This window comes from Neoarius graeffei, chromosome 13 (assembly GCF_027579695.1).
Source record: "Neoarius graeffei isolate fNeoGra1 chromosome 13, fNeoGra1.pri, whole genome shotgun sequence".
Lineage (NCBI taxonomy): Eukaryota > Metazoa > Chordata > Actinopteri > Siluriformes > Ariidae > Neoarius > Neoarius graeffei.
The window spans coordinates 44,186,630-44,212,528 of NC_083581.1; the positions used below are offsets into that span (position 1 = coordinate 44,186,630).

Consider the following 25,899-nt stretch of genomic DNA (forward strand, 5'->3'; position numbering starts at 1 on the left):
ATGCAGGTTAGGTTAACTGGTGAGACTAAATTGACCGTAGGTGTGAATGTGAGTGTGAATGGTTGTCTGTGTCTATGTGTCAGCCCTGTGATGACCTGGCGACTTGTCCAGGGTGTACCCCGCCTTTCGCCCATAGTCAGCTGGGATAGGCTCCAGCTTGCCTGTGACCCTGTAGAACAGGATAAAGCAGCTAGAGATAATGAGATGAGATATTATTTACCTAGCAATGGGAAGGCTACACACAACTGATAACAGCCATTGGGGTAAAACTGAACTTATTAATAATAAACGAATAGCACAAATTAATGCTGTCCTGGGTTGTTCTACAATCTGCTATTTATTGATAGTATCAGTGTCCAGCTCCACCCAGGTTAAGCATAAGCTAAGATAAAATGTTAAGCACAATACATTTAGTATGCTATGGTCTGAAAAGGCGGCACGGTGGTGTAGTGGTTAGCGCTGTCGCCTCACAGCAAGAAGGTCCTGGGTTCGAGCCCCGGGGCCGGCGAGGGCCTTTCTGTGTGGAGTTTGCATGTTCTCCCCGTGTCCGCGTGGGTTTCCTCCGGGTGCTCCGGTTTCCCCCACAGTCCAAAGACATGCAGGTTAGGTTGACTGGTGACTCTAAAATTGACCGTAGGTGTGAATGTGAGTGTGAATGGTTGTCTGTGTCTATGTGTCAGCCCTGTGATGACCTGGCGACTTGTCCAGGGTGTACCCCGCCTTTCGCCCGTAGTCAGCTGGGATAGGCTCCAGCTTGCCTGCGACCCTGTAGAAGGATAAAGCGGCTAGAGATGATGAGATGAGATGAGATGGTCTGAAAAAGCACTGAGCGCTCATAGGCCATAAACAGTAACTATCACTGTTACCTGTAAGTACCATCACTATTTTATATGTCCTTCGTGGTATTTGTCACACTGGAATTAACTGCTACTCACCTATGGCCAAGTGGAGTCTGTGCCCGAAACATTGGAGCCTCATCCATCCATTGATTTCAGTAGCCAGCTTCATATTAGCGGCATTATCAGTGGTAATGCAGACCAACTTTTCTTCATTTAATCTCCATTCCGCCAGAGCTTCCTTCAGTACATCCGGTATGATCTTCGGGCATGAACGCCGTTTGGAGACACTTCACTTTCAAATTGAATTCTGCATCGATGAAGTGAACTGAGAGACTGATATATGGCTCTGCTGTACGGCTAGACCAAAGATCTGTCGTTGCTGTGAAGTCATCCGCTTCATACACTTCTTTTGCGACTTCACCTCGACATTTTTCATACATGATTGGCAGAACCGTTCTGCTAAAATTATGTCGAGAGGGCAGTGCATAACATTTGTCAAACTCTTATCATTTTCTTAAAACCCCCACCCTCTACTGCATTGACAGGCTGCATGTCTTTGGCTAAATAATATCCAGTGGATGCTGTGAGTGCGTTGTGCCTCTCCGAACTCGTGGCATACGGGGTGGCATTGTAGAGAGTGGCTGAAATGGATGGCTGCATTGTCTTGCTGGTTGTGGCGGCATCGGCTTTATCTTTTTTTTATTGTTTCGTCACGAATAACTTTTATGGCTCAGTTTCAGGTGGTTGAAGAGGTTTGTAGTGTTGCCAAGAGGTGCAGATACTACCTTATTGCAAATTTTACACACGATGCGCTTCTGTTCCACGTCGGATTCTTCGAATCCAAAGTGATCCCATGTTACAGACGTTTTTCGTCCCTTTTTGTCGACCAACCGATTCTGCCCTCCTTCTGTCATCTTGCGAGCCTACCTCACGCCAAACAATTCACAATCTCTCCTCCTTTCAGCTGCGTGAGTGGAGAGCCATAGAGACACACACACTGCTTCCGCTGTGTGAGTGTTGTCGGCAAGTCTGCGCATGGGCCCGCGGGAAGGAAATGTATTGCGTGTGCGCGTCCCCGACAAATGGCAAAATAATCGTTTCAACTCGATTATATGAATTTTGAGATCGTTTGACACAAAAATCGAAATCGTGATCAAAATTCGATTAATTGCACAGCCCTAGTTCAGGATGTCGTAGTGTCCCAAATCCAGCAGCTGGTTTGCCGTATACTTTTCAAGTGGAATAAAAACATTTGTGGGTAAATTAAGAAGATCAAGCCTTTATTTTTGTCACATTCCTCCTCTGCATTTAACCCACAAAGGGGTGGAAAGTTTCCGGGAATTTTGAAGGGCCTGGGAATATTGGGAATTTTCGATTTGGGCATTTATTAAGTTTTAAACATTTAAAAACATTTCACCACCCGGAAAAACAAATTAAAACCCATGTTAAGCCTTTCTTTCAATTACTGTATGTACTGTTTTGTGCTAATTAAGAATGGGACATATTTCTAAAGGCCAATTAATAAAAGGCTTTTAGTTTTTCAATATTAGTATTATATTTTGATTTTTCAGTGAAAAATTATTATTCTCAATCTCAATTATCTAGTCCGAGGGACACTTAATAGAAATCCAGTCAAAATTGTCAAAGGTCAAATGTGCATTCCCAAGTTCCCTACCACAAAAGTGTAGAAGGTCTTGTATCCCCTGGTCGACTACACATATTTTGAATACTTTTTTTTGTGTTGGGGACCTCTCGAATCTGCATTTGAATAGATTTCTAGTAAGTGTCCCTCGGACAAGATATCTAGGAATTTTGAATTGAATAGATTATTTTCCTAGAGTGTACCCTTTGGTAAGAATTAACTGGAAATTAACTCATTGCATAACGAGTAGTGATTTCTAAAAATCTTGCAAAAACTCAATTTTGACCATTTTTATTCACAAAGGTATCACATCATAAAATAACAAAAGAATATTTAAAAAAATTTAAATTTCTAATTACTAGTAGTCTTGAAATAAGTTTTGCTGCTTGTAAAATATATTAGTGCCACTTTTTTCTTTGAATCTGGAGCAAGGCTGTTTAATGTCGTTGTTTTAATAGCACTGTATACCCTAATCATTACTTCTAATCTGATAATTTGCAAGCAAATTACTTGACAGGATATGGTTTACAAACCAGTTGCAAAATGAAAAAGGAATTCAAGTTGTTGAAGTCTAGTTAGTAAACAAAAAAGTTTCAGGAAGCGGTCTTCAAAATCATAAGTAGAGTTAAAGTTGCTTTTGAAGAGAAGTTTTCACAAAGTCTAAGGTTATCGTTTAATTCATTATAAATGTACCAGGGAAAACCCTTATTGTTTTTGTAAAACATTTGTTGGTTATTAATTTCTCAGTTGTTTAATTAGTTACATGCTTGTTTTTGCTTGCATGTTCTTCTGAACAGAACAGAGACCCAGAGAAATATCCTAATCTGAATAAAAGGACCTTATTTTTTTTGTATCAATTTTTAAGTCAAGTTGGTTTTGAAAATTCCTGCTAATTCCCAAAAGTTCCATGGAAATTTTCCACTCTGAAAATTCCTGGGAATTTTGCAACCCTAAACCCACGCGTGCGTGCGCACACAGAGAGAGCGCGCACACACAGAGAGAGAGAGCGCGCATGTAGAATAAATAAATCCATTTGTGGGTAAATTTTATATGGATCTGTGATGCCTGCTGGAAGAGAAGAGCAGGGAGGATTGCGAATCAAGCGGCTGTGGTTTGTTTACACTCGATACTAAAACTTGTAGCGTCCTAGCAACCATCTCAGAGACGCGGACAAAAAGCCCAGAAATTCTTCCTTACCCAGGCAAAAACAATACAGGAGTTATTTTGCATGATCTTGATACCTAGCTACATATAAAAAAAAAAAGTTGTACACCTCCATGCTCTTCCAGGTTTTCATCTGTGTGTCCGTGTAGAACGATGTCTGCAGCACCAGGTAGTTTGAGATGTCGGGGAAATCAATGGATGGATAATTTTCCAGCTCATAATGAATGACTTTATTTAAACACGAGAAGTTGATCAGCAGAGCTGGTGGGGTCATGCATATCCAGATACAAATAATTACAAATACAAAAGGCTAAAAATATACACAATCTTTAAAAAAAAAAACTTAACATTTGTAATCCGATTTGACTGAGAATGCCCTACATGCAAGGATTGGCTTCTGGCACATCCATACAGTTTTAAATACAATACCTAGATTAAAAAAAATGTTTTTAATGCATTTATTTAATTCCTGGGCTCCCATTCTGTAAGAGAGAGTGATGTTGCATCCCATTAATACACTTTACAATAGATTATTAGATTCTAATAGAATAGATGAGCTAAAAATTTGGGGATCTTTTTTAATGGGCCTTGACTCATATACAAGTATGAACAGGTGGACCGTAAAGCAGAAAAGGTTGAGAACCCCTGTTAAAGGTCTGATGACACGTTTTTGACATCTTTGGCAATGTTTTATAACATAAAAAGTAATTCCGGATGATCCATATATTAATTCATGAAGGCGCCTATTTTACAAGTTATGATAAAAAGCGCAGCTATTTGGGCAAATTTGACAGGGCTGCAGCACCCAGGAGACGGAGGAGGAGGAGGAGCTATATGACGTCAGCGAAAGAACCTTCCTCCTAACTTACCAGTTTATTGTTGATGCGACAGGTGTTCAGTTTGTCATTATTAGTATTATAAATTTTTTTATATATATATATAGTTATTATGCCTTCGCATTGCGTTTCCGGCTTTTGCTCCAAAACCTACAAGGATGGGGTAAGTTTATTCAAGTTTCCCAGAGATCCCGAGCTGCATGCGAAGTGGGTGAAGCAAGTCAGGCGCACTCGTGACAAGTAGGAGCCCTCACCAACATCCGTCCTGTGCTCTGAGCACTTCGATTTGGATTGTTTTGACACCCTTCCCAGCTTAAAAGAATCTCTTGGGTGTTCAGTTCAGCACAAACGTGTGTTACTACCATCAGCAGTGCCTACACAGTGTTGCCAGATTGGGATTTTTCCCGCCCAGTTGAGCGGTTTCAAGTGCATTTTGGTGGGTTTTGAACATATTTTGGGCTGGAAAATGTCAGCAGTATGTGTTGCCAGATACTGCTGAAGTTTTCCAGCCCAAAATATGTTCAAAACCCACCAAAATGCACTTGAAACTGCTCAACTGGGCGGGAAAAATCCCAATCTGGCAACACTGCCAGTATTCCGGAGGGGGTCTACTAGTAGCTATGCCGGATCCAAAGACAGTCCTCCTGTCAGAACATGTGTTGTGAAACGACATAAGATAAAGGTACGTAGAGCTATAGATTCTACATGATAATCGTAAATGTAATCATAAAGTCGGCGTGATATCAGTCATGTATTTGCTTGTGAAAGCTTGCGGTTTTCATGTAACTGCCGCCTAGCAACGAGAGGCAAAGGGTAAAGAGGGTAGGCTATCATAGATTCTATTCGGAAGAGATCAACACAATTCTAGACTCCCAGAAGAGGAAGAGCTAGCACTAGAGAGTTCACCGGCGTTTTCATGCGCCATTTCCATTGAGTAGAACCAGAGTGGAACAGCCAGTGAACCGCAGCGTGTTCTCCCGCTGACGTCACAACATGGCTGCGAGCCACGGACCCAGTTTTCTTGCGCTGTGCAATTAAAAGTTGGATATTCGCGTAACAACAGCTTCTTTTCACGTAATTATAACAGAAATCTAACATGTTTGCCATGTTGTATAGTTTATTTAAGAAATTGCATAGAGTCATGTTCGTGTCATCAGCCCTTTAAAGGATATCATGGTGAACTTAATTTATTCAGCGTTACAAAAATGACTGATACACAAGGTCGGTCACGCCTTCTACTGTCAGTTCGTCCCCTGCAAGATGGCACTCCAGGTATGGGAGAGCATGTATGCTCCCTCATCTCGGTTGATGGTCCTCGGACTTCACTTACGGATCTCTATGGCCTCCCTGATCCAGCGCTGATGTTTATTGACAGTAGAAGGCGTGACCGACCTGTCAATCCAGACAGGAAGGCCACGCCTTTGGAAACATCAGCTGATAAAAGATGCGTCACCAATAACATCCGGTGACGCTCTGAGGAAGACGACAGTCGTACGTCGAAACATGTCAGGTAAACAAACCTAAAAAATTAGATGTCTGATAAAAAAGAAAAAACTAACAATATTCAATATAAGACATAATGAACGTAATCGAAAGATTTCATCAGATGAGTCAGCGTGGTTTGAGCTGAGCACTAAACTGGTTCCAGAGTTCCAGTGTGAATCTAAACTGCACACACTGACCACGTTGAGGTGAAGGAGATCATTGAGTGTTTCACTCTGAGCTGGTATAAAAGAAAGTGTGTTCAGAAGAGCGATTGCTTTGAAATAGAAGGAAACATGGATTTCACGTGCTGGTGTCAAGGAACTCCAGCTGAGTGTGTGAAAGGTAACGGTTATTTTGAATTATGTGGACACGTTTGGTCTTGAAGGTTCATGAGCACCTGATCCTGTTTTTAGTTGGCACAGTCACCTGATCACGCTGATGTGATGAGTCAGGAAGTGGTGGTGGTGTTACTTCACTTTCTGATCCTGGTTTAATATTCTGAAATAAAATCAGCTCTTGATATGGTTTTGTGTTCTAGATGAAAATGATGGGAGAAACTGACGACACGGACGAGTCTCCAGACCACGCCCCTCCAGAGAAATGCGCCAAATCCACACTCTGGGACCTTCCCTCTTCCAAGAAGAAGGCTCGTTCCGGAATCTGGGAATACTTTGAGTATTTTATAAACCCCGAAGGCGAGCTGGAGAATTACGGCTTCCCGACGTGTAAACTATGCCAGCTGAAAGTGGCGTGTAAGAGAGGAAACACGTCCAACATGCTACGCCACCTGCAAGAAAATCATGCCTTCGCCTACCGAGAAGCCAAGGTACGGCTGTGTCTCATTTAACATCTCACACTACAAGGTACGGCTGTGTTTCATTTAACATCTTCACTACATTAACACCAACATCACTCCACCATGCGTGGGAACGAACACACACACACACAGTCCCCTGTGGCTGCTTCACTCAGTGTTGTGTATTTGTGCATTAGAGAGCAGAGGCCGTGTGGCTCGACTCGGACTCCTCTGATTCGGACATGAAGGTGGAGTTGAATGAGCAGAACCTGACGGACAACTGGTGCGGTGTAGAGAAGCAGAGTGAAGACGAAAGCGAGGGCGATGACGACGGTGATGCAGATTACATTGACCACAGAGTTCCGGCCACTCCAAGGCGCAAAAGGCAGGTCCGATCAGCCGTGTGGCAATACTTCAATTACGACGAGGACAGAAGGCCGAGCTGTAAGATCTGTGGCTGGAAACTCACTGCAGGATCTTCAGGCAGCACGAGCAACATGAGGCATCATCTTCAGAGCCAGCATCAGATTGTGTGTCCGCTCAGTAAGGTAGGAGTGTGTTTCTGTAGCCGTCTGACGTTGACATTACATCAGCATGTTGAAATCTACAACCCTTACGTCTTTGTATAGTAATTCAGTGTTGGTTAAATTCAGTGGTGGCGCTGGTAGCCTTTCAAACAGGGGAGGCTGGTCGGTTATGATATTTCCAGATTTTAAAAGAAAAAACACATCAGTTTTGCCCATACTCTTGCCTCTGGTCTGGCTGATTGTTGGCAGGGTCACAAACTGTGAAATAACAGGTTCTTTTGGCCCATTAGCCTACTGTCCAATATACATGATGGTGGTGTTGGGGGGGGGTATATTTTAACATTTTATATTTTAAAATTGTGGCATGTTGTTTAAAAATTGATCATTATTGAAAGCAGCTCTTTGTCAGGAACCTCAGCAGTAACAGCAGAGTGTTCTGGAATAGGCACAAGCACTGACCTTGGGGAGCCAAACATAGAGCTGGGTGCCACACATTTCATTCAATGACACTTTCCCTATATTTTACTTATTTTGACTGAGAAATGTTTTATTGACAATTTTGATAACCCTTCACTTTTAATCCAGGTCTGTAGTGTGAAATGTTCTCGGCTGTGTTTTTGTTTAAAAATGTTTTCCAAATTGTAGCCGTGTTTAATTCATATCCAGAAAAATATATATTCCAATATAATATACTCAGCATAAACATTTTAAATAGATTCTATATTTTTGGTCCATCCATGACATATTACTAAAGTAGCGTATTTACTGTTGTTGATGTGGGTCACTTGCTGTTAGCCAATTCACTTCTCGTACCAGGAGAGCTGAAAGGAACGAGTATTATTCCCTACCTTTTTCACCAAGTCAATTTGAGGCGTTGGTCTACCCTGCTCTTTAATTTTAATTTTTTCCTCGAAAGGAAGACTGGCAAATGGCTTTGCCAAAATTAAATCAGCAATGCTTGGCCTCCGTGCGCAGCTTTCTTGCTAGCTGACTAGCCCCCTCAAGTTCAAGTTCAGTCACTCAAATAAACGAAATTTCTGGAACTAAGATAGCAAACTTGACAACACTATATTTACACTTTATTTACAATGAAAATATATACAAACTAAAAAAGCTGGTAGAAACCGTATATAACGAATGAAATCGAAATGTAAGCTGCTCTCTTACAATACACCACAGCACTTGCGAATCCACATGGGACTGAACTGAGATTCACCGCTGCCTGTCTATAGTTGAAACGAGCTGTCAATCAAAGAAAATATCCGGCCGCTTTCACCAATCACCAGTCTCCTCGCGGAAACTGCCATGTCCCTCCCACTGTGAGGCTGGGAGTCCGTGGGCGGGCGTTTTCGCAGTATTTGTCCAATAATCGTCTTGCATTTTGATATTGAAAAGCGCATCGCTCCCAAATGCCATTGAGGTCCACTGAGGCTGGGCTGCATCGCGCTGTCACGAGGGGGAAAAACTCACGCACACATTAGGCGAACTGGGGAAAGTTATAACGGAATTATTTCGCAAAGTAGTTGGGTTGAGCACATATATTTCTATGATTCTGGATCTGAAATAGCAATGTTATAAGGTCGGCGATAACATAAGCCTAGTGTGATTCATCCTACACGATGTTCGTCATTTTTAGAGGAGGCTGAGCCTCCCTCGTTGTCTTGGAGCAATTGCCCCTGGTTAAATCAGTAAAAACCATCTTAGCTTTGAGTGAGAGGCCACGCCTACTTTACTGGGACTGGCAGTTACACAGGTTACTCCTCCTCATGTTTTATTCCATAACATAGGTGATTGTATTTTTTTTTTCTCTCTCTGTAGTCTTCTGGTCTTGTTATAACATTACCTGAAGGAGACGAGCCGATTAAACTGTACCCGCCCACAACACCTCGCAAATCGGCTGTGTGGAAGCTCTTCGGCTTTGTCATGAACCATGAGGGTGTTCTGGAAGAGAACGGCTTCCCCATCTGCAGGCTGTGCCATCAAATCGTCGCATCCAAAGACGGAAACACCTCCAACATGTACAGCCACCTGCAGCACCATCACCAAGCCGTGTACGCAGAGCTGAAGGTAAAGGCTGACTGCTGGCCTCTAACCTTAGGATCAAACTTCCATAGATTTCATCAGTTTTTCTTTATTTCATAAGAGTCATAGCATAAGCACTGTTAAGGCATCTTTTCAGGGAATAACAGTGATTTTGATTGGTCACAAGTTGTTGATTAATTAACCCACTCATTAATGCTGTTAGGAGACTGATTAGCTGACCTGCGGCTTCCAGGTAGTAACGGTGACTCTACTTCATCACACCACCCAGTCACTGATGATTTTTTTTTTTGGTCTAACTTTTTATTCAGATTAATCACTGATGGTTTAAACTGAATCTTTTTGTCTGAATCAGTTGTGAATCGGTTCCTGTTGCAGCACGCGATGGCTCCTGCAGGAGCAGAGCAGAGGCTGGACCTCTCAAACACCACAGAGCTCCATCCTCCTGTCAAACGCAGAAACTCACCTGTTTGGAAATATTTCGGATTTATTAAAAACTCTGAGGGTGATTTAAAGGAGGACGGATTCCCACTGTGCAAAATGTGCCATCGGAGAGTGGCGGCTAAAGACGGAACCACGTCAAACATGCTGAACCACCTGCGACGCCACCACCAGGCCGAGTATGAAGAAGTGAAGGTAAAACTCTTGCGCGCTGCATTGTGTTGCGTTGAAAGTGTTATTGTGATCCAATAGCAAATCGTCATGGTTTTTTATTTTACGCAGCTGGCAAACGAAACATTGCCTCTGAGCCGTTCAGAGGAAGGGAACGACCTGCCTGAGCTGTTTCCTCCCAGCATCCTCCCGCTGTCCCCTGTCTGGGATTACTTCGGCTACCCAAAAAACGCGGATGGCGTGATCGAGGAGAACGAACGGCCCAAGTGTAAAGCCTGCCGGCAGTCCATCGTCTCCAAGCAGGGCATTTTATCCAACATGCTACGCCACCTAAAATTCTACCACGACTCGTTATTTGAAGAGCTAAAGTCAAGAACCGGATGGCGCAGGTACAGGCCTTATAAGGAGAGAAGCCGAGCCCCACCCATTCAGGCCAACCCGGACGAGCTGTACCCGCCCAAAATGGCTCTGAAATCAGGTGTCTGGAAACATTTTGGCTATCTGAGAAACTCTAAGGGCGTGGTCGTGCCAGACGGGTTCCCGATCTGTAAACTGTGCCTGAGAAAGGTCAGCACACCAAGAGGATGTACCACCAACATGATGGTTCACCTCCAAAGATACCACACCACCGAGTTTGCAGAGATGAGGGTAAAAATGCTCTAACATTAGAACTTCTGAATAGCACAAAAGGTGCTTTAAAGGTATTGAGGTTAGAGTAAATGTGTACAGGCATTATTCATAATGAACATAATTGTTTGTGTAATATATTGTAGTATTTAACATGCACAATACCATAATCATGAACTCCTAAGGTGTTCCGTTCAGGACGAGTCTCCCTACGTAGGCAGCATTTTAAAGGGGAACAGAGGGCAATATATAGAGTAAATATAACAATAAAACACACATTAACGAACCTTATTCAAGACTTACAAAAGTCTTTTGTTCTAAGGTTGGAAAGTTATAGTGTTTTGAAAGTAGCTCGAGCAAACTATTTCCGCAGTTTGAACAGCCTGCCATGATATTAATTTTATCCAATCAGAATGCACGTTCATTTTCTCTGCGTAACACTCATGACGTATGTATGTGCCCAGTTGTGTTGGCTCATTCAGGTTGGGACTAGCACGTGTGAATCAGAAAGTAGGATGAATTGTAAGTGATCGGCTACACAATGCCACAGTGTGTTGCTTTCAGGTGTAATAACAGGACCGATGGAAAGCATAACGATCCTCCAGACGTGTCTTTTGCGGGATCTCTGCGTATGATTCGACAGAGCTGTCGCTTTCACTTGATGCGCCCGATGCCATGATTACACGCTTCTCTCCTAGTGCAGTGGGTAGGGCTGACGTCACGGTCTTTTAAAAATGGCGACTCTTGTGCCGTTTAGCGTACCGACTATTATATTTACATTTACCAAGATATTTCGTTGTTTTCGGGCGGCACGGTGGTGTAGTGGTTAGTGCTGTCGCCTCACAGCAAGAAGGTCCTGGGTTCGAGCCCCGTGGCCGGCGAGGGCCTTTCTGTGTGGAGTTTGCATGTTCTCCCCGTGTCCGTGTGGGTTTCCTCCGGGTGCTCCGGTTTCCCCCACAGTCCAAAGACATGCAGGTTAGGTTAACTGGTGACTCTAAATTGACCGTAGGTGTGAATGTGAGTGTGAATGGTTGTCTGTGTCTATGTGTCAGCCCTGTGATGACCTGGCGACTTGTCCAGGGTGTACCCCGCCTTTCACCCGTAGTGAGCTGGGATAGGCTCCAGCTTGCCTGCAACCCTGTAGAACAGGATAAAGTGGCTAGAGATGAGATGAGATGAGATTTCGTTGTTTTCTAGTATATAAATTTGATAGAATACTTAAGACGTTACTTTGTCACATCAGCAACTGTATATATTATGCTTGGTACCCCTTTAAGCAGCGTCTGTACTCCCAAGATAAATTTGGAAGGAAAGCTTTCTTTTGATGTCCTTTTTTTGATACACTTGGAGAGCGTTTTGTCTGTCCTTAGTGGTGATCTATCATGCCGGGAATCTGTAAGAATGACGAGGGGGAGGTGGGGTGATTGAGAAGATGGTTAAAATGCTATGAAGTAATGTTAGTAAGGTTGTGGTAAAGCATACACTTGGTGCTGCTGTACTGTAGCTTTGATAGAGTCCAGTATGTTTTCTTCAATAAATGTGGCCAGCAGTCAGCTAATGGGCCTTTTCCACTACCCTTTTTCAGCTCACTTCAGCCCAACACGGCTCGCGTTTCGACTACCTCAGAGCAGCACGACTGAGCTCACTTCAGCCTTACTCAGCACCCAAAACTCGCACGGTTTTGGAGTAGGGCTGAAGTGAGCCCAACCGAGCCGAGTGGGGCTAGGGGCGTGAGGAGACACTCCCCTGTGCACTGATTGGTGAGGAGTGTCCTCACATGCCCACACGCCCCTTGAGCACGCTGGGATCTGTAAACACCGTAAACCCTATACGAGACAGGGTGGAAAGCTAGAAATTTAACTGTTAGCTTACCATTACACGTCGTCTCTTGCTAGCGAGCTCAAACTCCGTGTCAGAAACTGTTCCTGTGTCTGTGTCGTCCGTATCATCTGTGTCCTCGTCGTCTTCATTGAGAAGGAATTGAAGAAGTTCCCTCTCTTTCTGAAGCCTTATGCGCCTCGCCTCATCTATACGCTCTTGCCAGTATCTGTTGGTGTTGTCGGTAACAACAAGCCACAGCACCAAGACCAGCAACACTAACGACTCCATGTCCTCCATGTTTATTGTTTACTATCCGGGTCGTGAGACTACCGCTTAAAAGATCACTGATGTCACTGTTTGCACCGCCTAACGACATCACGTGACGTCCACCCACTTTCGCTAACTCCACCTAATGTGTCCACCCACTTCCAGCCAGCACGGTTCAGCGCAGTTGTAGTCGAAATACAACCCCAACAGCCCCATTCAGCCCGACTCAGCCCAACTCAGCACGGCACGGCTCAGCCCAACTCAGCCGCGTTGGTAGTGGAAAAGCCCCATATGCTACAAAAAAAGGCTATTTGATTGACATGTCAGATGTTCAATCACGGAACTTTTCAACAAACATGCAAGATTGCCATTTACGTACCACAAAGTGCTCCAGAAGCAACACTGTAATTCCTTTTAAATATCATGCTCAAAAAAAGCTCATTGTGTCATCTCACAGTGGAGACCCAATCAGATTTCAGCTCTCAAGATTCTGAAGCTTGTGGCTAGAAAAGTGTACAAAATGATGTCAGACTAAAGATAAACGGTGTTTGAGCAGCCGATAGAGCAAAGCTGCGTGAAGGCATAGTGATTAACATAAAACGTCCTTGCATTTAAAAACCTTTAAGACAGTCACGAGCAGTGGTGAAATCTTAAATAATGTGGTTAGCGTGTCCGCCTCTTGATTGGGAGATCGCGAGTTCTACTCACGGTCGGGTCATACAAAAGACCATAAAAATGGTACCTACTGCCGTCTGGCAAGGCACGCTGCAATACAGATGTGAGTGGGGAGTCAAACTCTTGTGGTTACCAGAGGACTAGGCCCCTGCTGTAACGCTAGCTATGTAATAGGCGAGAGGCCGAGGGCTACGAAAACGGAGATCGGCGGCGCCCTATGCACCGCATGGCGTGGGAAGGACTTTGATTGAGATCCTGTCAGGTAATTTGGTTAAATGTATGTAATTTATCATTTTTCCAGGAATACTATTGAGATGGAAGCAATTTTGTCAACCCAAGAGGCATCTCTGCTTATTTGGTATACAACCCCGATTCCAAAAAAGTTGGGACAAAGTACAAATTGTAAATAAAAATGGAATGCAGTGATGTGGAAGTTTCAAAATTCCATATTTTATTCAGAATAGAACATAGATGACATATCAGATGTTTAAACTGAGAAAATGTATCATTTAAAGAGAAAAATTAGGTGATTTTAAATTTCATGACAATAACACATCTCAAAAAAGTTGGGACAAGGCCATGTTTACCACTGTGAGACATCCCCTTTTCTCTTTACAACAGTCTGTAAACGTCTGGGGACTGAGGAGACAAGTTGCTCAAGTTTAGGGATAGGAATGTTAACCCATTCTTGTCTAATGTAGGATTCTAGTTGCTCAACTGTCTTAGGTCTTTTTTGTCGTATCTTCCGTTTTATGATGCGCCAAATGTTTTCTATGGGTGAAAGATCTGGACTGCAGGCTGGCCAGTTCAGTACCCGGACCCTTCTTCTACGCAGCCATGATGCTGTAATTGATGCAGTATGTGGTTTGGCCTTGTCATGTTGGAAAATGCAAGGTCTTCCCTGAAAGAGACGTCGTCTGGATGGGAGCATATGTTGCTCTAGAACCTGGATATACCTTTCAGCATTGATGGTGTCTTTCCAGATGTGTAAGCTGCTCATGCCACATGCACTAATGCAACCCCATACCATCAGAGATGCAGGCTTCTGAACTGAGCGCTGATAACAACTTGGGTCGTCCTTCTCCTCTTTAGTCCGAATGACACGGCGTCCCTGATTTCCATAAAGAACTTCACATTTTGATTCGTCTGACCACAGAACAGTTTTCCACTTTGCCACAGTCCATTTTAAATGAGCCTTGGCCCAGAGAAGACGTCTGCGCTTCTGGATCATGTTTAGATACGGCTTCTTCTTTGAACTATAGAGTTTTAGCTGGCAACGGCGGATGGCACGGTGAATTGTGTTCACAGATAATGTTCTCTGGAAATCTTCCTGAGCCCATTTTGTGATTTCCAATACAGAAGCATGCCTGTATGTGATGCAGTGCCGTCTAAGGGCCTGAAGATCACGGGCACCTGGTATGGTTTTCCGGCTTTGACCCTTACGCACGGAGATTCTTCCAGATTCTCTGAATCTTTTGATGATGATATGCACTGTAGATGATGATATGTTCAAACTCTTTGCAATTTTACACTGTCGAACTCCTTTCTGATATTGCGCCACTATTTGTCGGTGCAGAATTAGGGGGATTGATGATCCTCTTCCCATCTTTACTTCTGAGAGCCGCTGCCACTCCAAGATGCTCTTTTTATACCCAGTCATGTTAATGACCTATTGCCAATTGACCTAATGAGTTGCAATTTGGTCCTCCAGCTGTTCCTTTTTTGTACCTTTAACTTTTCCAGCCTCTTATTGCCCCTGTCCCAACTTTTTTGAGATGTGTTGCTGTCATGAAATTTCAAATGAGTCAATATTTGGCATGACATTTCAAAATGTCTCACTTTCGACATTTGATATGTTGTCTATGTTCTATTGTGAATACAATATCAGTTTTTGAGATTTGTAAATTATTGCATTCTGTTTTTATTTACAATTTGTACTTTGTCCCAACTTTTTTGGAATCGGGGTTGTATTTCTTGGTCTAGGTGTTTGGGGATGTTGGGTTATCATTCACACACCATACATTTGCGACCTTTCTCTTTTTATAGCTGAGCGGTGACGATAATGATGACCAAACTCCAAGACAGACAGGGGATCCAGCCCCACTGTTGGACCTTTGCCCACCGCGAGATGTCCTCGAGCCAGTGTGGGAGCATTTCGGATATCCAAAAGATGCAGACGGAGTCGTCCAGGTGGACGGACAGCCAACGTGTAAAATCTGCCGAGTTAAAGTTTCCTGTCCAGGAGAAAGCACCAAATTTCTGTACAGGCATCTGTGGAAGAAACATAACGCTGTGTACTTTGACCTCAAGGTTCATAAATGTTTTGCACATCTCGGGCCATGTTCTATTGTAAACACGACTAAAAAGATTAATTTTCTTTAACCATATCATAGGTGGCCACCAGTTCCTTAAGAGGAGAGGATGGAATCCTGGCTCCGGTCCTTTTCCCACCGACGCACAGGGTGAAATCTGCCGTCTGGGAATATTTCGGCTACTTGAAGGACGCAGAGGGGACGGTGGTCTGCAACGGCTTTCCAATCTGCAAAATCTGCTACTTAAATGTAGCAGCTAAAGGAGGAAACACCACCAACATGTTCAAACACCTCAAAGATCATCATAAGTCCATCTACGAGGAAATCAGAGTAAGAATCTCAGCATAGGCGGTCTTAAAGGGAAACTTTGGATTTTTTTTTTTTTTTAACCTGTGCCCTATTTTTCCATCTTTTTGGATCCAAAATTTTTACTAGGGACAAAAACTACCATGTCTAGTATTGAGTTAGAACGCTATAAACAGCAACCGCAAAACAGCTATACAGTATATAATCCTATGGGGCAAACATCGGCGTCAAGTAAACCACTTGTTTTCACCACTGACAGGCTCCTAATGTTGTGATAAGTGTCTGTTCACAAATCGGATCCTTTCCATGTTGTCAGAGACTCATTAATATTGTCAAAAGAAAGAAAGCACAACTTTATTCATCACACACTTGTGAAATTCCTCTCTGCATTTAACCCATCTGAAGCAGTGCACACACACGTGAGCAATGAGCGCACACACACACACACACCCAGAGCAGTGGGCAGCCATGCTAACAGCACCCGGGGAGCGGTTGGGAGTTCAGTGCCTCGCTCAAGGGCACCTCAGCCCAAGGCCATCCCATATTAACCTAACCGCATGTCTTTGGACTGTGGGGGAAACCGGAGCACCCGGAGGAAACCCACGCAGACACGGGGAGAACATGCAAACTCCACACAGAAAGGCCCCCATCGGCCGCTGGGCTCGAACCCAGACCCTTCATGCTGTGAGGCGACCGTGCTAACCACTACACCACCATGCTGCCCATATAAGCTAAATATTCAGGCATATTACTACTTCACAAATTCTGCATGACTTCTCCTTTTGTGAACATCAGAAAACAGCCCCCACATGATAATCGGCTACAGGCACTGAATGTGGCGCTGCGTCAGAGACTGAAAGAAGAGAAAGGTACACCAGTGGCTCTAGAAACAGTCATTTCCCACAGTTTCTTTACAGCTGTTGAAGTAAACGGGCACAGGTGGATCTCTGTAGGGCTCCTTGCTATGTTATCAGACACTTATAATAACATTATGAGCCTGTCAGTGGTGAAAACAAACAGTTTACTTTGATGCAGATGATTGTCCATAGGATTAAACTGTATAGCTATGTTGTGGTTGCCAGTTATAGCGTTCTAACTCAATATTGGACCAATTTTAATAATATAATAATAATAAGTTCAACTTACTGTATATAGCGCCTTTCTCAAAACCCAAGGTCACGTTACAATTATGGGGGGGGGGAGTCCACCAAATAAAGGTCAGGATGTCATTCCAATGGTGTAGCAACCACAGTCCCACCAAAAGGCACACGAAAACAAGTCCAACACCGCCAGCACAGCCACCACACCGCCGCCAGCAACATCATTCGGAACACCGCGCCATGGATCCACAAAGCGAGCACAGACGCACCGCCACGCAGAGCGCTGGTATGTCCCAAACCGCCTGCACAGACGCCACAACGCCACTGAGCAGCATCACTCGGAACATCACGCCAAGCATTAAAACACTGCTGCACATAGCGCTGGACAGCCACAATATTAAAATGAGCAACGAGCTCACTGCAATCCATAGCTAGGAGCACAGGCATCACCCACGGCGAATCAAGGTCTGGAGGGAATCGATGCCCAAAACTGGGTCCGGAGCTACACCACAGCTGGCGGACAAAACACTCAAACATCAAACTACACAAACGCAAAAAAGAACAACAAAAGAAAAAATAAAATAAAAGGCTCCGGTGAGAAGCGGCAGCCAGAATGCGCACGGCGTACTCTCACCCGGAAACGGAAATGTGAATTTTGATCATTTTTGTCCCTAGTGAAAATTTGGACCCAAAAAGATAGGAAAATAGGGCCAGGTTAAAAAAATCTTGAAGTTTCCCTATAATAAATCCCTTAATTACTTGACTTTTTAATTAACTCCAGTCTCCTGTTATCCCCTGCTCCAGCCAGCTGTTCCTGAGGAAATCATTCCAGATCATGCGTCTTCAATTCTCCATGCTCCAGTCGGCCAAAACTCCAAATTTTGGGAATATTTCGGATACCCTAAAAATCCAGATGGTGCCCTAATAGAAGACGGAGCTCCAGCTTGTAAGATTTGTGACCTGAAATTGACGTCGGAAGGCGAGTCTACATCCAACATGATGAAACACCTTCAGGAGAATCACGAAGGAGTATACGCTGAAGTACAGGTACGCTTGTGCAGAGCACATCATCCTCACGTCTCTGCACTGATTATTATATTGAACTAATAAATTAGAAATAAGTTCATACGAAGCCAGCGCTTGGCTATGAGCTGCGGTGGTCTGTCCTCACACTGTACATAAAATATATTTGTATTTTATTTCATCTTTATATTTCATGTTTAGCTCACGACATGATTGCACATAGTGAGCAGGAGAGCTTCATATAAATTGTCGTATAATTATAGCTGGAGTGTTTGGAGAACTGCTTGTCTTCTTTTAGGAAGCGCTCAGTAACCCAAGGACTGAAGATGCACCTGAGCTTCCAGAGCTTCATCCGCCCACACAAAACACTTATCCCGTTTGGGATTATTTTGGGTTCTTGAAGGACGCAGAAGGATCGGTTGTGTTTGATGGTTTCCCCATCTGCAAACTGTGTCGCCAAAGAGTGGAGTCCAAAGACGGAGACACGAGAAACATGTTCCACCACCTGAAGGCAAATCATCGTAACGTATACCAGCAGATCAAGGTAACGTTCGTCTCGTGGAGCTTCCAGTGCAATCTGTAAAGATGGTGATGAAAAACGCCTAATAGTTTAAATGTTATCTAAATGTTTTTTTTATAGCCAGCGGTTGAAAAAAGGGTCTATAAGCCCTTTGAGCTCTGTCCACCGAACGGTCGGCAGATTGACATCAGATTATGGGATCACTTTGGATATCCTAAAAACGCAGAGGGTGAGGTTGAAGAAGACGGTGCCCCGGTGTGTAAAATCTGCCTTCAGAAGCTCACAACGTCCTCCAGAGGTGCAAACCTCACCACCAGCATGCTGAGGCACCTCCGGAGGAACCACCAGTCCGTATACGAGGAGGTTCAGGTGATGAGCTTCAAATGAGCTGTCAGCACAATTCATATTTTTGTGATTTTAAAAAGGTGGTAAAATATTAGTACATCTAACCATGCCTGCATCTGATTGGTGGGTTTTGTCTCTGAAGTTTTAATATGCAAATTAATGCTTTTTTTTTTTTTTTTGTCCCTGGATACAAAATATATGTGAACAATGCATAATTTTATTAACTCTCATTCCCTTGTTTACATGCATGTGGAATAAAGGAAAGAGAATAAAGAAAGAAAGAAGTAGAAAGAGAGTACATAAGAAAGGAAAGAGAAATAAAGACGCATCCAAAGAGAAGGAAGGAAATGAATATAAAGGATGCATAGAAAGAAGGGGGTGGCCCGGTGGTGTAGTGGTTAGCACTGTCGCCTCACAGCAAGAAGGTCCTGGGTTCAAGCCCCGTGGCCGGTGAGGGCCTTTCTGTGCGGAGTTTGCATGTTCTCCCCGTGTCTGCGTGGGTGTCTCTCTATCTGTCAGCCTTGTCCAGGGTGTACCCCACCTCTCGCCCATAGTCAGCTGGGATAGGCTCCAACTTGCCTGCAGCCCTGCACAGGATAAGTGGCTACAGATAATGGATGGATGGATAGAAAGAAGGGGAAAAAGTGATGAAAAAAAGAAGGGAAGAGAAATAAAGGAGGCAAAGACGAGGAAGGACAGAAAACAAAAAATCAAGGAAAGGTAGAAGGACAGGAAAATGAAGTAAAGAGAATAAAGAAGGAAGGCAAGAAAGGAAGAAAAGAGAGAATGAGGGAGACGAGGAATGAAGAAAACAGAAGGAAAGAAAGAAGTAAGTATTGAAAGAAAATAAAGGTAGAAAAAAGGAAAGTATAAAGAGAAGGAAATAAGGAAAGCAAGGAAACGAAGTAAATTACTTTTTTGACTTTGACTCTTTCAGTGCCTTGAGGCAACGGTGAAACCATGACGAAGTTGGAACACCAAAAATTCTTATCGGTCATTGCGGTTTTCAGTTCTCCACAGTCAAGATTTGTTTCCAAGTCACATAAGGACGACCAATTCTCCTCCGTGTATCTGGTTCCCAGTTTGCCAGCAGGTTCATTGCTACAGATGACATGTTCAGCTAATGCCAATCGTCGCTTTTGCACGACGGTGGAGACCGGCTGGAGTGGCCTGTCAGCGTGGAGGCATCTCCTGAAATGTGCAATAGCTTCCTCCACTTCTTTATTGATAAGGTTGCTACTGCTAGGGCTCTCATCTCAGCTCCTGCATCGGACCCCTCGGACTCTGCTCCTTGTTCTATAGCTCTTGATAAGTTTGAGCCTGTGTCTCTGTCGTTTTTAGAAGATTTGGTCAGCCATATTAAGCCTTCAGGTTCTCCCTGTGACGCTGTCTCTCCTCGTCTCTTTAAAGAGGTTTTTCCTAGTATAGGGCAGTCAGTCCTGGCTATCATAAACAGCAGTCTGTCTTCTGGTGTTGTCCCCCTGAGTTTTAAACATGCAGTGGTGCAACCACTACTTAAGAAACCTGGCCTTGATCGTAGTGTGCTGGCCAATTTCAGACCCATCTCTAAGCTGCCTTTTATTTCAAAAATTTTGGAGAAAGTTGTTCATGCTCAGTTGAAGTCATTTTTAGACAAGCATGGTGTCCTGGAGGTCTTTCAGTCCGGTTTTAAAACTCTGCATAGCACAGAGTCAGCTCTATTAAGGGTTTTTAATGACATCCTCACGGCTAATGACTCTGGTGACCATGTAATTCTTGTTCTGTTGGACCTAACTGCGGCCTTTGATACCGTGGACCACAACATCTTAGTGGCTCGGTTACACCGCCTAGTGGGTATTCATGGTACTGCTCTGGAATGGTTAAACTCGTATCTGGCTGACAGAAGCATGAGTGTAAGCCTTGGAAATTTGGAGTCCAGCTCTGCTCCACTGTTGTATGGGGTTCCACAGGGGTCCATTTTAGGGCCGCTGCTTTTTTCTTTGTATTTATTGCCCCTGGGCTCCATCCTGAGAAAGCATGGCATCTCCTTTCATTGTTACGCAGACGATAGTCAGATATATGTGCCACTGAAGAAGAAAAATGCTTTCTCCCTCACACCACTTCTGTCATGTCTCGAAGACATCAAGGCCTGGATGGCCTTGAACTTTTAAAATTTTAATGAAAATAAAACAGAAGTGATGGTGTTTGGCCCCAGCGGCTCTTGTGAACCCTTGCCCGTTGATTTGGGCCCTTTGGCAGACTATGTAAAGCCAACAGTAGAGCCCTGCACTCCCGCGGGACTCACGGGACCCTCCGCAAAGCAGTGCGGGACAAATTTTGAAAGCTCATTGCGGGCGCGGGGAGGACCGGAAGTGCACATATGCACGCGGGAGCGGGAGTGCACATGTGCGGCGCGGGCGGGAGCGGTGATAAGCTGCAATCCCGCTAACTAAAAACATGTTTGAAATAAAATTTATAAATTATTAATTTATGTCTATCATATATAATTTGTGCTGGATATTTTATTTGGCATTAATAAAAACATTTTAAGATGCCTAAATTTGCAGAGAGAGTCAGATTGCCAGATTGAGTGAGGAATGGCATCTTAAATTTGCCACTGATCACCCTAACGGGAAATCCTTTGATCACTCTAATGACTCGCAGTTCACACCCAGCTAGCAAGAGAACCATGAGTGAAGTGATTTACTGCTTGCATTAGTCTACAACTCTAATCAGAGAGACAGGTTACACAGTGATGGTAGGCTTGACTCAATGCTATCCCAGAAATCCTTCCTGTAATATGCAAATTTGGCTGTCCAATCAGAGGCGGCCAAATTTGCATATTACAGGAAGGATTTCTGGGATAGCATTGAGTCAAGCCTACAGTCACTGTGTAACCTGTCTCTCTGATTAGAGTTGTAGACTAACTCAAGCAGTAAATCAATTCACTTCTCTTTCTAGCTCTGCTTTGCAATAAAAAAAAAAAACACCATTGGTACAAAGCAAGCCCATTCACTTTTTTATGCTGATCAGAGAATTACAATGGTTTCTCATGTGATAAAAATGTGCAATTCGCGATTAAATATTTTAATCGCTTGACAGCACTAATTATTATTATTATTATTATTATTATTATTAGAGACACTACATGCTGAATTCAGAAACAAGGTAAATAATAACGAACGTGAGCTGTAGATATTTATGCTCAAATCCACTCAAAGTAGGGGGCGGGGCACCATCATGCTGTGTCAAGACAAGAACTTTCCTGAGAAATAACGCGAACGTCTGCATCATGCGGGATTTGCGGGCGGGAGCGGGACAAAATATGGCAGGCGCGGGCGGGAGCCGGACTGAAAATCAATTTTTTTGTGGGCGGGAGCGGGACTGAAAATCATAATTCTTTGCGGGCGGGAGCGGGACTGCACAATGCGGGAGCGGGACTGAAAAATCTGACCCGCGCAGACCTCTAGCCAACAGTCACAAATTTGGGTTTTAAGATGGACAGCGATTTTAAATTGGATCGGCAAATTAGTTCCGTAGTGAAGTCCAGCTTCTTTCAAATTAGGCAGCTGGCAAAGGTGAAGCCTTTCCTTGCACAAATGCACTTTGAGACAGTAATCCACGCCTTCATAACATCTCGGCTGGATTACTGTAATGCACTTTATTTTGGAGTCAGCCAGTCCTCCCTCGCACGTCTCCAGCTGGTGCAAAATGCAGCCGCTCGCCTCCTAACTGGAGCACGTAAGAGGGAGCACATCACTCCCATCCTGGCCTCCCTTCACTGGCTGCCTGTGCACTTTAGAGTCTATTTTAAGATTCTTTTATTTGTTTTTAAGTCTTTAAATGGTCCCCCCCCCCACCTCTCTGAGCTTCTTCAACCCTCCGCTCCTGCTCGGTGCCTCAGGTCAGCTGATCTGCTGCTCCTGGAGGTACCGAGGTCCAAACGGAAGCTCAGAGGGGACAGAGCTTTCTCCACTGCTGCTCCAAAATTATGGAACGAGCTACCATTGCACATTAGGCAAGCCTCTTCACTGTCCGTTTTTAAAACCAGTCTTAAAACCCATTTTTACTCCTTGGCCTTTAACTCCGCATGAGACTCTGCTCTTGTTTTAGTGTTTTATGGTTTGCTTTTATTTATTGTTTTATTGTTTCTAATTGTTTTTAAAAACAATGAAACAACTGTTCTACTGTCTGTTTTATTTATTTCATTGCTTTTAATTGTTTTATGTCTTTATGTACAGCACCTTGTTTTCAACTACGGTTGTTTTAAAGTGCTATATAGATGAGTTGAGTGAACAATATAACACTTTGTTTGAGATATGATCTCTCCAAGAGATGCCATAAATGAAACACAGCATCTTTGTGAATGTATTAATGAGGGCAAGAGCAAAGTAAGGAAATAAAACAAGGAAGTAAATGCAGAAATAAGTAAGGACAAAAAAGAGAATGAAAAAAGGAAAGAAAGATTGGGCGGGAATAAGGAAAGAAAGAATAAAGCAGTGTAAGAATGAAGGATGACTAGTAGGAAGGACAAAGAGAGAAGGAAGGAAAAAAATTGCCAGTTGAAAGAAAAAAGGGAGGAAGGATAGAAGGAAAGGAGAAACTGCAGGAAGGAAAGAAGAAAGACAAAAAAAGTCAAAGAAGGAAAGCAAAAATTTTTTTAAAAAGAGATTTAGGAAAAGCAAAAGATTGCTTCATGAAAATGGGAATGAACGCTGCAGAGGGATTTTCTCAAAGACTTGGACAGAAGTTCAGGACAAAGCTGATTTTTATTGCGCTACCGATCCAAAATTCGATTAAAAAGTCATAATTTATTTACACTTGTAGCTACACTGTGTTATCATCCAGTGTTTACAATTTTCAGCACTTACACAAACAGTATCGCGTATTAAAGCTAAATATGTTCGTTTCTACCTTACTTGCTGTCTGTAGGAGGCGATTGGAGCCTGGAGACCTGAGTGGAATAACGAAACCCTCGAGCTTTACCCACCGACGCAGAACGTCACGTCCTCCGTGTGGGAGCATTTTGGATACCTGAAGGATGCAGAGGGGACAGTGGTGTGCGACGGCTTCCCCATCTGTAAAATATGCCACCAGAAAGTGCCTTCTAAAGGAGGAAACACCACCAACATGTTCAAACACCTCAAAGACAGTCACCGGAGTGTGTACAGTGAAATCCGAGTGCGTGCGAACTTGGCTTATTAACCGCGCTGTAATTAGAATTAGCACAGTTAGCTTTCACATGCTACATTAATCATTGTCAAACAGACTGTTCAAGTAGTTACGCAAGATTTGCCCTAGATTAGACACGCCCACGTCAAATTCAAAACTGGACAAATTCTATCGAGGTGTAATTAGACCTCGGAAAGGCTCAAGACTTCATTAGAAATGGGTTAATTTTGTTAAATTTTAATCAGAACCCATTTCTTGTGTTCTAATTCCTGATCCCTGTTTCATTGGTGTCTCTCTCGCGTTCTTTCTCAGTCCGCAGTGACTAACGAGGTGTTTGACGACGTTCGCACGGCAGCCGATCTCCATCCACCCAGCAGCCCGTGCGACCTGACGCTCTGGGAGCATTTTGGATACCGGAAAAATGCAGACGGAGTTATAGAAGAGGACGGAGCGCCGTTCTGTAAACTCTGCCTTCGGAAGTTAGTGTCCAGGGGAGAGACTATGAGAAATATGAAGCAGCACCTCAAGGAAAACCACAACACTGTGTACACCGAACCTGAGGTACAGAGCATAACGATTTTTTAAGTCCTCTTTAGCGCTATTTTTTTCTTTAATGCACTCTTTTTGACTGACAATTTGTCCTTGGTTGCATTTCCATCCAAATTTCTGTTCCATGACATGTGTTTCGGTATATCCAACACTACGTTCACACTGCAAGGCTTAATGCTCAATTCCGATTTTTTTGTGAAATCCGATTTTTTTGTGAGGTCGTTCACATTAACAGATATATGCGACTTGTATGTGATCCTCAGTATGAACGAAAAGCGACCTAAAAGTGTTCCGCATGCGCATTGCAGGATACGACGACGTCACACGCAGTGAGCATGGCCAGTGTTTACGGAAGTAACCTAAAGTTTCCTGTGTATGACAGTAGCCAGCATGGAGTACCTGGCGATGATGCAGTTGTTGTTGCGACGGAGCCAGAACATGCACAATAGCCTGATGTTAAGGAGGAGTTTGAGAAGGAAGAGGGCAAGGGTTTTGGCTCAGGCGTTCTGCGGGGTAGTGACTGCAACCTCCGTTCAAAGGAACATCAAAGCCATGTTGTTGTAACTTTTTTTTTTTTTGAGAGACCCGCCGCCTACTTCAGCGCAGAATAGTGACGTTTGTGGCTTGTTGATGACGTGCAAGTCGGATGAATGCGAACTGGCGGTTCAGATTGAAGTCGCATATGAAAAGATCGGGTAGGAATCGGAATTAGGACCACATATCCAAACGGCCTGGGTCGGATTTGAAAAAATCGGATCTGTGTCGTTCATATTGTCAATAAAAGATCGGATACAGGTCACATATGGGCGAAAAAATCGGATTTGAGTCACTTCAGCCTGCAGTGTGAACGTAGTGCAAGTAAAACAACGTTTCAGTGGGCGGGTCTTTAGAAATGTGAAAATTTTGCTTTTGATTTGCTATTTGTTAGTTTTTCCCATTAACTACAGAAAACATGGACGGCATATTGTTCCTAAAAAAGTGAAGCCACCACAGGTCTAGTGCCCCTGCTGGCTGGATGCAGAACAATTTTTAGCCCCGCCCATTCCAGTGTGTTTCAATAACAAAACCGGCATTTTTTTTTTTTTCCATGTCACTTTTCTCATTTAAACTGTCTAATTTGAACAGTTAATTTTCCCAATGCTGAAATCTGCACACTTTTGTTTCCCTCAGAAATTAGTTTTTAAAATGTTATTCTGTTACCATATAACCTCTAATGAACGCCCCTTCCCTATATTTCAGGAAAAAAATAATTCAAAATTAAA

General features: G+C 43.5%; 1 protein-coding gene across 3 annotated transcripts in view; it reads left to right on the forward strand.

Moving 5' to 3' along the window:
- Window positions 1-25,899, forward strand: part of LOC132896747 (uncharacterized) — a 61,442-nt gene that overhangs the window by 22,911 nt on the left and 12,632 nt on the right. For 2 of the 3 annotated variants that reach the window (XM_060937789.1, XM_060937790.1), the window contains exons 3-14: window positions 6,505-6,792; window positions 6,960-7,310; window positions 9,108-9,356; window positions 9,708-9,965; window positions 10,053-10,589; window positions 15,378-15,641; window positions 15,725-15,973; window positions 17,854-18,096; window positions 18,371-18,616; window positions 18,713-18,961; window positions 23,849-24,097; window positions 24,401-24,649. In XM_060937789.1, the coding sequence (XP_060793772.1) occupies window positions 6,505-6,792; window positions 6,960-7,310; window positions 9,108-9,356; window positions 9,708-9,965; window positions 10,053-10,589; window positions 15,378-15,641; window positions 15,725-15,973; window positions 17,854-18,096; window positions 18,371-18,616; window positions 18,713-18,961; window positions 23,849-24,097; window positions 24,401-24,649 (3,432 nt within the window). Of the gene's footprint in view, window positions 1-6,504; window positions 6,830-6,959; window positions 7,311-9,107; window positions 9,357-9,707; window positions 9,966-10,052; window positions 10,590-15,377; window positions 15,642-15,724; window positions 15,974-17,853; window positions 18,097-18,370; window positions 18,617-18,712; window positions 18,962-23,848; window positions 24,098-24,400; window positions 24,650-25,899 lie in introns of those variants that run through there. The other variant, XM_060937791.1, reaches the window with a different exon arrangement.